The 13863-nt window shown below is 37.7% G+C and overlaps 1 protein-coding gene across 1 annotated transcript in view; it reads right to left on the bottom strand.

The window, feature by feature from the left end:
• Positions 1 to 11113: 11113 nt before the first annotated feature.
• EMB3147 (Acyl-carrier-protein S-malonyltransferase) overlaps positions 11114 to 13863 on the bottom strand; it is a 98862-nt gene continuing 96112 nt past the window's right edge. Inside the window, exons 8-10 of the mRNA XM_089395335.1 lie at positions 12430 to 12606; positions 11580 to 11666; positions 11114 to 11487 (exon numbers count right to left, since the gene is read on the bottom strand). Coding sequence (XP_089251461.1) covers positions 11425 to 11487; positions 11580 to 11666; positions 12430 to 12606 — 327 coding nt within the window. The 3' untranslated portion in view covers positions 11114 to 11424. The remainder of the gene's footprint in view (positions 11488 to 11579; positions 11667 to 12429; positions 12607 to 13863) is intronic.

Below are 13863 nucleotides of genomic sequence, written 5' to 3' on the forward strand. Positions count from 1 at the left end.
GTATGTTTGTTGTTGTTAATGCAATGGATCAAATGGGAGACTTTTGGAGCCAAGTTTGGATGCCTTCCTCACCAAATGAAGATATTTTTTGAGGCTAGAGGCACATCATCCTACTCAATAAATGGGGCCTATCTGAATTAGGGTGGGTTTTAGAGATAGTATGTTGCAGTGATTTAGTGTGAAGCAGACCCTTTGTGCCTTTAGGATCTTGTAGCAAGTGGGAATTGGACCATTATTCAAAGGGATTTTGGAAATTTGGAATGATGGAGAGCCATGATCACTAGAACCATTTTCTCTTCTATGAGGTTATAGTATCATAGTTGTGTTATAGTATCTATCAGTGGAGAAAAGAAGGACAAGTTAACTGTCTAACCAAGTTGTTTCTCTCTATGTTTGACCAAGTTTGACCTGAGTTGACTGAACTATTTTAGGCCGAGTTTGACCAGAGTTAACTACGTTGCAAGAGGGTCACATGCACAAGAAATTGACAACAGTTGACCGCAAGATCCGCAAGGTCGAAATTTGACCGCAAGAGCCACAAGGCCGAATTTTGACTGCAGGCTGATTGTTTGACCAGCTTTGACTTCTGAGCATTTTGGTTGGTTTGTCCAACGTCGACCAACTGCTACTTTGACTAGGTTTGATTGGTATTTGGATTTGTACTTGGCACAAATTTATAGACAAATTGTTGACATGTAAACCTTGTCGAAGAATAATTTCTCCTAAGAAAAGTTGTTGGGTTTTCTCCCAAGGTTGGATTTCCCAGGGTAAAAATATTGTCTTTGTTGTGCATAGCTATATTTTCTGATCTTTATTGTTTCCACAGCATTTATTGTTGATATTTTCTCAAGTTTAATTGATCAATGATATCATTGGCATAAGAATATTGTGTGAAGAATCATTAGGTAGTAATTATCTGGCAGAAAATAGAATTCTATTGTGCTCTTGTAGAAAATTCAACATGGTTTCAGAGCCTTCTTGTTGAAAGAGCAGCCATTGAAGTTAGCATAAGAGACAAGTGTTCAACAACTTGACAAGATCTTTGATCTCTTACTAAATGATGTGAAGCCTCATAATGGAAGACAATTTGAAGAATGTTACCAATCTTCAAAAGGAAGTTATTCCAGAGCCAGAGGGAGATGAGGAGAATGTCTTTGTCTCCTCTCTTTTAGGCACTATTACAAATAGAATTGATGTTGGTTGGTGGATAGTAGTGCTTCCAAGCACATGATAGGTTTCCAAGATTCTCTCACTGGTTTGATAAAGAAATATTCAACATTGCAAGTGGAACTTGGAGATAATACCAAGTATAAAGTGAAAGGAGTTGGGTCAACGTCATTTCAGCTGGAGTCCAGAGATTCACTGCATATAAGAGATGTTTTTTATGTACCCGAATTAAAGAAGAATATGTTCTATATCTTAGCACTAGAAGATAGAGGTTATCGAGGAGCATTTATGGATGGTCAGGTTCTTATATGGCCTGAGGGCTCAAGCATGGACTCAACAAAAGTAATTGGTGTTCGAGAGGGAGGTCTATACAAATTGATAGGATGACCAACCTAGGAATTAATACATGATAATATGATTTTATGTGAGTTATGGCATCAAATATTTTCTCATTTTCATTACAAGGCTTTACCTGCATTGAGGCAGATGGTTACAGGCCTTCCAGAGCTCCAGGTAGAACATGATGGTGTTTGCAAGGGATGTGCACTAGGCAAGAATGCCAAGGGATCTTTTCCAAGTAGTGATAATAGGTCCAAGAGGATCTTGGATCTAATGCATTTAGATGTATGTGGACCAATGACAACATCATCCTAGGGTGGCTACTTGTACTACGTAACATTCATTGATGATTTCTCTCGAAAGAATTGAATTTATTTTATGAGGACCAAGGTTCAGGTTTTCAGCAACTTCCAAGAGTTCCAGGCTCAAGTGGAAAACTTGGCAAGAAGGAATATAAAAGTTTTGAGTTCGGGTAATGGAGGAAAGTATACTTCCAAGGGCTTATGTGATTTTCGCAAGGATGCAGTGATCAAGAGGGAGTGGATAGTTCCTTACAATCCTCAGCATAATGGAATTGTGGAAAGGAAGAACAAGACTATTGTGGAAGCAGTGAAGGAGATGATTCATGATTAGGATCTACCCATGTTCTTATGGGCAGAGGAAGCTAGCACAATTGTTTATGTTCAGAATTGAAGTCCTCACCATATTTTGGAAAACAAGACTCCTGAGGAGGCATTCATAGGAGTGAACCTAGAGGCTAGTCATTTGAGGATCTTTGGTTGTCCAATATATGTTCACGTGCCCAAGGAGAAGTGGAAGAAGGGTACTTTTGTGGGATACAACAAGACTTCGAACGCCTACAGGATTTACATTCCAGGACAATGTTAGATTAAGGTTAGTTGGGATGTTATTTTTTATTAGGAGATAGATTTCATGAAGTCTAGAGAGTCCCACATGGAGATTGATAATGAGGAGAAAAAGGCTCTGAAGAATGAAAGTATAGGTCCTTCTATTCCAGTTGTTCATTCTACATATGATCAAGAGAAGTCAGCAGAACCAACAAAACCAGTGGAACCATCGAGAGATGTCGCAAGAACCTAGAAGAGGCCAGTGTGGCTTCATGACACTTTGCATGATGCAGAGGGGCATGCAAATCCCCATGGTACTTTTAAGGAGAGAAAAAACCATAGAGGTACTCGATTTATATGGCATTGATGAGCCACATCATTAATTTTGAGCCTTCTAGTTATGAGGAGGAAGCAGGCCAGTAGGTTTGGAAGGATGCCATGATGGAGGAGTATTAGTCCATTATGAAAAATGATGTGTGGGAGTTGGTTCCAAGACTAGAGGGGAAGTTAATGGTGACTTCCAAGTAGATCTACAAGATCAAGCATGTAGTAGATGACAACATCGAGAAGTACAAAGTGAGGTTTGTGATGAGAGAGTTCTCCCAGGAAGGAGTGGACTATGAGGAGATGTTTGCTCCAGTCACCAAGTACACTTCTATTAGAACTATTGTTTCTCTTGTTTTTGTTATGGGTTGGAAGATACATCAAATGGATGTAAAGACCGCATTCCTCAATGGTGTAATTGAGGAGGAAGTGTACATAGAGAAACCTCAGGGCTTCGAGGTACATGGGAAGGAGTCCCATGTTTGCAGACTGAAAGAAGGATTTGTACGGACTCAAGTAGGCACCTAGGGCTTGGTATTCCAGGGTTGATGGATACTTGATGAGTTTGGCTTCACCAAGAGTGTTACGGATCCAGACCTTTACTACATGGTTGTTGATGGTGATCCTTTGATATTGGTGTTGTATGTTGATGATTTGTTCATCACAAGAGTAGAGAGACTCATCATCGGGTGCAAGAGGGAAATAGCCTCGAAGTTTGAGATGAAGGATCATGGCTCGATGCACTATTTCTTGGGATTGGAGGTGTGGCAGAGACCATATGAGATCGTCCTCAGACAAGGGAAGTATATTGTCTGTACTTTGAGGAAATTCAATATGATGGACTGCAAGTCCATGGCTACACCTATGGTGACCAAATTGAAGAAGTTGAGTGACTTTGCTTCAAATTTAGATTTGGTGGATCCCACAATGTACACACAATTAATTGGATCCTAGATGTACCAAGTTGACTTCAAGTCGGATATTTGCTTTGCAGTGAACATCTTGAACCAGTATATGGTTGAGTTAAGGCATATACATTGGGATGCAATGATGCATGTGTCAGGAGTGAAAAGGACAAAATGAGCACCTTGAGGTGCTACTTCAGCTTGGGATCAGCTATGATATTTTGGTTTAGCAAGAAGCAAACATTTGTCGCACTTAGTACAACAAAGGCAGAGTATATCCCAGCCAATGTTGCAATTCAAGAAGCAGTGTGGCTTCGAAAGCTACTTGTGGGGCTATCTGATTAGGCGCTTGAGACAACCTTGATATTTTGAGATAATCATAGTTGTGTTAGTCTTTTGGAGAATCCAATTTTCCATGACAAGTCAAAGCATATTGATATCAAATACCACTTCATCCAAGACAGTGCAGAAAGTAGTGAAGCTCTAGTACATATCCACAAACGAGCAAATTGTGAACATTCTCACCAAGCCTTTGTTTAGAGAAAAGTTTGTATACTTCAAAGACAAGTTTGGCATGATGCAAAATGTTTCCCTCATTGAGAGGGATTGTTGATGTCCTTGTAAGATTGGGCATACTATCTCCTAAGAAGCCAAAAGGACTTGCTCAGGTCATGTTGATTTAACCAAGGGAGATGGATACATTCACCTCAGAAGCTAGAAGGACTTGGCTAGGTCATTTGACTAGGGGTGAATGGCCCAGGGCAACTGCAAGATTGGACAAATATTCTCCTAAGAAGTCAGAAGGACCTGGTTGGGTCATGCTGATTTGACTAGAGGAGATAGATGAAATTCACCTGAGAAGCAAGAAGGACTTGGTTGGGCCATGCTAGTCTAGCTAGGTGTGAATGCTCTAGGGGTAGATCCTCTCCTAAGAATCCATAAAGGACTTTGGTTGAGTCATGCTCATTTGACAAGAGGAATTTGATACACTTACCTGAGAAGCCATAAAGGACTTTGGTTGGGCCATGTTGATTTGGCCAAGGGTAAATGGCCTAGGATACTCACATTACTACTTTAGGATGGAATGGTCTATAGACATCCATGTGAGGACTCACATTGCCTACTCCAAGATGCAGTGATCTATAGACGTGCATGTGAGGGAGACACTACATCAACATAGCATGCTCATGAACTTTTCTTAAGGAAGGAGAAATAGGAGAATACCTTCCTCACTAAGAGGGAGTGTTGATTTTTTGTAGCATAGGGAGATATTCCCGCATGCCTAAGTCGGCCTAGAAGAATTAAAATAATATTTATTTTTGGAGTATCATGCAGGCCCAAGAAGACAAGTCGGCCCAACTTGTGAAAGGGTGTGTCCCTTTGGTTAATTTACCCCCATTCGACTAGTATATATAAATGATGTGACATCTCATTTTCTCCACCAAGCAAGCAAGTTTCTTCTTCATCTTTCTGAGGTCTCTTGGACAGTGGTGCATGTGGAGAAAAGGAGGAAGAGTTGATTGTTTGACCGAGTTGTTTCTCTCTTTATTTGGTCGAGTTTGACCTAAGTTCACTGAACTGTTTTAGGCCAAGTGACCAAAGTTGACCAAGTTGTAGGAGGGCCACACGTGAGCATGAATTTCACTGTAGGAGCTGCAGGGACAAATTTTGACCGCAATTGACTACAGGAGCCGTAGGGTCGAAGTTTGAATGTGGGCTGACTATTTGACCAAGTTGACTTCTAAGCATTTTGGCTAGTTTGATCAACTTTGACCTACTGCTACATTGACTAGGTTTTCAATGGTATTTGGATTTTTGGATTTGTACTTGACACATATTTCTATATAAATTGTTGATTTGTAAACCTTGCTGAAGAATAATTTCTCCTAAGAAAAGTAGTTGGGTTTTCTCCCAAGGTTGGGTTTCCCAGGGTAAAAAAAAATTGTCTCTATTGTGCATCGTTGTCTTTCTCTGATATTTAATGTTTATGGTGCATTTATTGTTGATATTTTTTAAAGTGTAATTGCTCAATGATATCAATGGCATAAGAATATTGTGTGAAGAATCATTAGGTAGTAATTATCTGGCATAAAATAGTATTCTACTATGCTCATGTAGAAAATTCAACAAGTGGAACCTTCAATACCATGTAATTTATAGTGTTAACATTGTCAATTAAACCCCATGACTTGTTCTTCAAGGTTGATGGTATAATTTCCCAACTACATCAACCATTCCACACCTAGCACCATGCCCATCACTTCAAGCGATAGAGCATAGAGTCCTATTTGTAGTTCCAGTTCTTGTATTTGAATTGAGACTTTATGACATTTTTCTAGTTCTTTGACCTTTTGTCCATTAGCAGTGAAAACAATCATGTCCTTGGTGGGGTACATGAGAAGATTAAGTTTTTTAACAACAATAATGTCTACATAATTATGAGCACTACCAAAATTTGAGTATTGGTACATTTCTATCTTTTATGATTTCTTTAAGCTTTCGAGTCTTAGGTTGTGGTTTCTTTATGATGGTTGCTAATGGAATTGTAGCTTTGCTTCCCTCTTTTCTGTTGAAGGAAATGTAACTAGGTTCAGTCTTCATAAATGTACTTTTGATATTTGTATTTATTCAAGAAAAGAAATATTATTTTTATAATATATGTCAATGAGTTTCTTGCTCATTGAAATAGGTCTAGCACTATTTAAAGTGATATAGGTGAGTCAAATAGTCAAAAGAATAAGTTGAAGACCTTAAGGGCATGTTATACCTTGTATGTATATGTATTATGGTCAAGAGAATACCTCCAAGCAAAGTCACAAGCATCCTCCAAGCTACGACATCCTAAAAAGAAGAAATCCGAAGCATAAGAGCAGTCCTCAAAGTCGGCCTACAAACAGTTGACTAGTCAGCCTTCTAGTCGGCCTAAATGGAGGGACAGTCCTCTATTTATAGAGGTTGTCCACTCCAATACAACGCATTCATTCAAGCTCTGAAATCAGCGAGGAGATAAACCAAGAAAGGAAGTTAAAAGGGAAGTCTATAGGGTCTCCAAGGGTAGTGAGGAAGAAGGGTATACAACCGAAGTTAAGGAGACCATTTCTAGGGCAGCTACAGCCACACGTGCAAGGATAAGGAAGGTTGCATGCAGTTATGACAACAGTGACTAACAGCGCACCATATCTCATTTTTTAGGGTTCAAACCAAGCCTACAAGACCACTCTCTCAAGCGAAGGATCAAGGAAGAAAAGCGAAGGTAAGAGGGTTGTTCTAAGGCCCATTACAGTCACACGTGTGAGGGAAAAGAAGGTTGCCTCTGCTGTCATAACAACCCTCCCATTACAGTCATACAAGAAAATTGATTGGTGAAAAGAGGAAAGGAACCATCATAGGAAAAGGGTCTCATCAAAGGTTTCTCCTCTAGAGCAAGTGCAACAAGGTTTACCAACAAGTTGAAAGAAGAACGAAGTGCAGGAAGGAGGAGGACGAAGTGCCGGGGAACAAAGTGCCGGAAGAAGGAAGTGTCAGGGAACAAAGAGCAGAAAGGAGAAAGGGCTTGACTTGTGCTTGAAGGATCTCTTTGTCAGGGGTCTAGGGTTTGGCATTGATCAATCGAAGCTTCAATAAGAGAAATTCACTAAACGGTTTTCCTCTCAAGAGAAGAGAGGTTTTGGCCCTGGTAGAGAGCCAACATCTTGTGTTCTTGTTTTTTATGTTTTGGTAGCAATTTGAAGTACACACATGCATTAATAATAAGAAGAAGAAGAAGAAGCTAATAACGAAAAGTAAAAATACTCCACAAATTGTTATCAAGTAACGAAGAATCACACTACACTACTTTGCCCTCGATTCTTCAACATTTTCTTGGTGACCAAACCTTATCCTTTTTGAGATGTTGTGAAATGTATTTGGCAATCAATATTTGTGTTTGATCTTTTGGAGTAATCATTTCTCTTTGAAGTTCATTTGCTTCATTTCTATTTTCTTGGGCACATGAGATTAAGCTAGTGACACGTTTTGCACTGTTTCGTCATAGTCATAATCTAAGTTGTATGATATAGTGATTTCATCATCTAGTTTATGGACTTCTACTTGTTTCCCATTCACTATTCAATAGTAGTGTAATAACATGTCTTCGCATCTATGCCTTGGGAGTCCAACTTCTTCCACACTTACAATAATTGTTTTCTTTATTTTTCTCCTTTGATTAGTGATTTTTAGTGGTGTAGTAATCACCTATAATATTGTAATTAGTTGTCTTTTTGAAAATCCAAAAGCTACCTCACATTGAGTATTGAGCTTTCTTTTGATTATCTTTGTCATGCATCTAGCTTCAACCAAGTTCGTAGGTCTTGATAATCTCAACTCAATATGAATAATGGGTTTTAATAATTAAATATACAATTTAAGCATTCGATGATTTGTAAGTTCTAAGAATCTAATAGCTAGCATTTACCATTCATGGGTATATTAATTAATTGTTCCTATTTGTTGTAAACAAGCAAACTTGTAAAGTTGCCACCACATCATCACGAAACCTTTATAAAAAATCTTTTGTGAACATTTTCCCGATTAACATGTAAACCACTTGTTTTCATTGACCATGAGTTGAACCAATCATAAGCATCATCCGCTAAGTATAGGGAAGTTATTGATTTATTCTAGTTCATTAGCAGGTGGGTCCATAGTGAAAATATCTTCCAATATTAACCCACATGATAGCTTTTTTCTTTCATCTAGCCCATCATATTTAGATATGTCAATTTTGATTTTCTTTAGACAACCTTTTGTTTTGATTAGTCATTCAATTGTTTCAATTTGATCATTAAATATGCTCACAATTTCATCGTTGTCATCATTCCTCATTCTTAATAGGATTTCCCATCATTTCTTGGACTCTTCTATTAACCTGTAAACTTTATCTCCCTTTTTAACTAATTTATTGATTTTATCCCTCAGTTCTTCTTGTACTTCTCCTAACCCCTTTTAACCTTCACCTAATTCTTTGTCCATTCTCAACATTATTAAGACATTGTCTTATGTTGTTGACTTCATCTCTACATAGATTAACATGTGTAACTCATCCTTGGTAACCATCTCGGGGTTGGTTTTTTTCTTTTTGAACTCCATTTTTTTTACTATTATATCACATATATAAAATTATTTTTGGAAAATCAATTTTTGTGGAGAATGTTCGGAGAAAACTGTGTAAAGAATTTTTAATCCATCCGGCGTTTTGGGTAGACACTACACCCATCCAAGGGCCAAAAAACAAATTGATATCAACCGAGTGATGAGTCTTTAATAGAAAAGAATATAAGTTAGCCGTTGAGGAATTATTAATAATTAATCAAGGTAGTTGGTAAGAAAAAAGAAAAAATTAAGGGACCAAGTCAAATGCCTAAATTATATATGTGTGTGTGTGTGTGATAAAATTGGGGCACCTAAAGATTATGGTAAAAGAGCAAGAGAATCAAGAATCTCTTATTTCCTTCCTAGAAAGACTACGATATTGTAGTCTTTCTTGTAAGGAAATGAGAAGAATCAAAATTTTTCCTTTGACTACCATGGATATTAATTGCAAATAAATCATCTTAGAATTGCTTCCGCCTATTATGGGCCATTTCTTTCCTTCACCAATGGCACCCAAGTCCCACTTATTATGTTGTAAAACACAACACAATTTATATGTGTTGATTTGTGATAGCATCGGATGTGCTCTAGCCATGAAAATTGGTAGAGAGGCTAAGGCACATAAGATCTCCAAGACCCAGAAATGGTTTGGGGAAATTCCCCCCGTTGGAGAGATTAAAATAATTAATATTTTTAATAGGGTTCATAAATATAAACTTAGGAAAATTAAAATATTAATGGGTAGTAATATAAAATTGGGTGAGAATGTTCTAAATGACATGCATCAAGCCAAATCTAATCTTAGCCATTGATTAGGGACTTAATCTCGGTCGTTGAAGACTCAACAAGAAAAGTATAAGAAGAGACTTGAGGGTCAGTTGGAGATACACCAAATTGATTAGTCAGTTCGATTTTCTTGAGCGGGGTTTTGCTGAGAGAATCGAGCTAGTGATCTGTTACAGCAAGGGGAAGTTCGGCACGAGGCCGAGAATACATAGAAGAGAGGCAGAGATAGTGCCAGAGAGACAGCGCAGAGCCTGGGAAGGCTAACGCAGAGGCAACTGGGACTTACACAGAGGCTAAGGAGGCCAGCGTGGGTGACGCAGAGGGCCAGAGGGCTGATGCAGAGAGCCAAGGCACTGACGCAGAGGCTAGCAAAGCTGACGCAGGGCCAAGAGGCAACGCTGGGTGATTTTCGTGGGGCAGAGTGAGTGCTAGAGAGCTAAGAGGGTGACGCAGTCCCTATCAAAGTGACGTAAAGCAGTGGAGAAGCTTGGAGCAGCTTTCATTGTCCAGCTAAGGAGTTGTCGTAGTTGTTGTGGGATCGATCATCCAGTGATTGATCAGCCGAAATATCTGTCTCAGAGGAGAGGTACTTCCGTCGAAGGCATTCTCTGTTGGGTGAGCCATTTCTAGCACCCTAGTTGTATTCAGAAACTACATAATAATAAAACCCTCATATTTGTTGCATTGGTTTTCCCGCATTGAGTTTTTCCAGGGACGATTGTCCAAAAATAACGGTGTCCCTTGCGTGTTTGTCTCAAGTATTTCAATGGTTGATGTGTATATGAGTTAGGCTGCATTTGTGTTTATTTCAATGTTTATATTTATAAATAACTTGTTAATGGAATGAACAAGTAGGAGAAATTAAATCAGATAATGCAGTAGGGATTTCTAACATGTCAAACTTAGAAATTTCAACAATATGTAAACATGATTGGTTTGTATTTTACTCTTTTAAGTTTTGGACAGACACATCTGCCAAGACTTGCACATGACATTAGGCACTGACTTCAAATACTTTAAAATCCACTAACTTGGGCCTGAAAAAGCTTACATAGATCTGACAACAAATCTACATGGTCGCAGACTTGTTAATGGCTTCCATAACTTCCACCTTAAAACTTAGATCCTAGGTAGTAAGATGCAAATTAGATGTTCCTGCAGGAAGATAATAACTAAGAGTAATGCAAATAATCATTGCAATATAAACAAATGCATGGTTATTAACACAAGCTAATTGACAAACTGAGATTTCTGAGAAAATCAAGCATGTGCCTATGTGAAAAATTTCTTTCCCATTCCCTTTTGTCTTCACAATGTTAACATTCATGCATGGTACACACTATGCAGTCTCAGTTCAAATGATCTCACACTATATATAGATTTTGTGAATTGATCTGTGCTATGAGCACAATTTATAACATGCACTCTTAGAATAACATCATAATCAAAAATAAATATTTGAAAAATATAGGCAAGCCCAGAAGAATACCATTTAATGCCCATCAATTTTGATTATAGAATGTTATGCTTAGAAACCTCTCAACCTTTTTTAAGTAGTTTGAATTTCTCTGAATGCAAGTCATTGTTAGTCATCAACATGTAAGTTTAACATGCTTGTGAAAAAATGGAAAAACAAATTGAATATTAATACATTTGAGCGTTAACCTAGGAGATTTTCTGTCAATGCCAATACTGAAATCAAACAATTCTCCAAAACATTGACCACAAAAGAATGTTTGTAGAAAGTATGTAAAGACAGACATGTTTCCCCATGCCCAGTGGACAATGCAGGATAGGAATCAAATTTTGCAATGAATGCTGAGTTAACTACCAAAAATTGTTCCCAAAGAAAATTATACAGATTTCAAGAGCCTAATGTGGATGTGTTTCAAGAGAAACACATATTCGTGGTATTGTAATCTTATCTATGCACTCACATTCTCAATAGAAGTTGTCTTGTCAATTCTCTTCAGTATACCTGCAATAACCTACACAGTAGAAAACAAGTTGACATAAGATTAACATTTAATCTAAAGTATTGTGAACATGTCTTTGGCATTAGTCAAAATAGCATAATTACCTTGCCAGGACCTAACTCATAACTATTCTTCAGCCCCTTGCCAAGGAGAGTCTTCACTGTAGTTTCCCATTGGACTGGAGATGTCAACTGCAAATATCTAATAGCTACCATTAGTTTGTATTGTACTTGAAAATATGCACCCTGAACATTATATTTTACTATGCCAAGTCTTCATAATTATATAGCAACTGACAGTATGTTAGCCAATCATGCATATATACATGATACACAAGAATAAACATTGTTATAAGGTCTGGACTTTCACATCTAACATGTACAGAAAAAGCTTACACACACACATACATATATTTGCAATGAGACAAACCCGATGCACTCTATAGCCCAGGTGGAAGAGATGTGTCCCGTCTATGGGAGTGGGTGGGTAACATTAATACGTTGAGGTCTGACATGTATTCTAGAAAAAACAATAATTGGCCATCTTAACCCCAGAGATTTTAAGCACTGAGAGGTTTAAAACCTGTTTTTCTGGATCCCTCTCGGTGTTTAATAGATACGGATTTGAGGTATCCTTTTATACCACATCAAAAATCATTGAATATCACACTTTTGACGTGAATGTTTCTTGAACATCATATAGTATATTCATAGATGTAATTTAAGTTACGAGTATGCATAATTCCACAAAAGTCAAACCATAAACAAATAATTTTTTTCAATTTGCGTGCATCAACTACAACATCAAATAAAATGACAAGACTTACTGAAGTAGAGGCAATGCATTAGTATAGCTCGATCAAGTTTAAATTAGCACAATTTCTACATTCCCATCTTATATTACAATGCTCGGTGTACTGTAAGCAAATCAAGCAATGATTGGTACAGATTCCACCTGACGGGCTAGAATCTTCTTTATTGTGGCAGGATCTGAATGTGGTTGAGCATCAACATTTGATATGACTGGAATTCTGGGGGTCCTAATCTCTGTTGCCGCTAAGGCTGCTTCCAGCCTTGAAACAGCCGGCTCCATAAAACGAGTGTGAAAAGCACCAGCTACAGCCAGTCGAACCTGTCAATAATAAACACAACAATCACTACCTATCAGGACTAATGCAGTACTTTATTGTCAATGCTACTTGGTATTAAATTATATATAATTGCAAACATATATGGAGCATTAACATGCACGTTTTACAAACATTTTCTTCACTGAAAAGGCGTCTGATCTCTGACATTTTTGTTACATGTAATTTGTTATCAAGCTGGTCAAATACTTAGTAAGATAAATGCATGAAAACCTGTAATTACATTTACCAAGGGAACATAAATATTAAAACCCATGCAAAGACATTATGAACAAACATTCTTCTCAAAGAATCCTGATCATGGCTAAGTGCACAATTACTCATACCTGATAGAGACAGTCTTACTTTAGGAGTAATTAAATAATTGCAATATGAAAAAATTTCATACTCCAGATCCATCAAGATTCCACTACAAATTAAACCACCCAGATAGTAGCTTAAGTTGCATGGTGGTAGTACTTAACCACTATCATAAATGGTGTCTGAAATAGCAAGCCTAGCTGAGAATTTGAAATAACACTGAAGGTCAGCTGAAGAGCCACATCTTCAAATCAAAAGATCTAAAAGTTTAGTTTTCTAGTTGAAGACCCAACTAGTAAAAGTTTAGCTTTACTTTCAAAAATTTCCATTTGTCTAAAAGATTGAAATATTTGATGGAGAAAGCATTACATTAGTAATACAATATGGGAGATCATTGAAGAAAGAAACCTGAACCTTGGTTCTGAAAATTAGTATACAAGTAGAAGGTGTTATGCATCCCACCAAGCTCATGCTAATACTGAATTTAAAAGGAAAATTAACAAGCAGCTGGGTCAATAATTCATGTGATTCAATGACTATCCCATAACCTCCACAGATGATTTACGAAGATATTGTAGTTGGCTTATAAAGCATGCCAATAGGTGTCTTGATTGGACATCTTCCTCATTAAATGAATTAACTGATATGTCCAGTTATCTAACTAATCATTAGAGGAATGTTGCAAGGCCTCCCCTATGTTTCCTTCCCAAAGCACAGCCAATATATGCATTTTCCTTTGCAGCCAACACTGAGTCATCGGCATTCACATGATTGAGATTTTGAATCTAAAGGCTGCCCTTGGGCAATCAGCAATAGATCTTATCTACTTTTAGTAATTATTCACTAGAGAATTTGCAGATTTGGATGTTGCTGTAAAACTTCTTTGGGCTCTTAATGGAACACCCTTCTGTAGTGGTATGTTTGTCTATTGCAGAGGTTCT

This window comes from Pinus tabuliformis, chromosome 1_2 (assembly GCF_031772625.1).
Source record: "Pinus tabuliformis cultivar Carrire ecotype Pingquan chromosome 1_2, CPIR1, whole genome shotgun sequence".
Classification (NCBI taxonomy): domain Eukaryota; kingdom Viridiplantae; phylum Streptophyta; class Pinopsida; order Pinales; family Pinaceae; genus Pinus; species Pinus tabuliformis.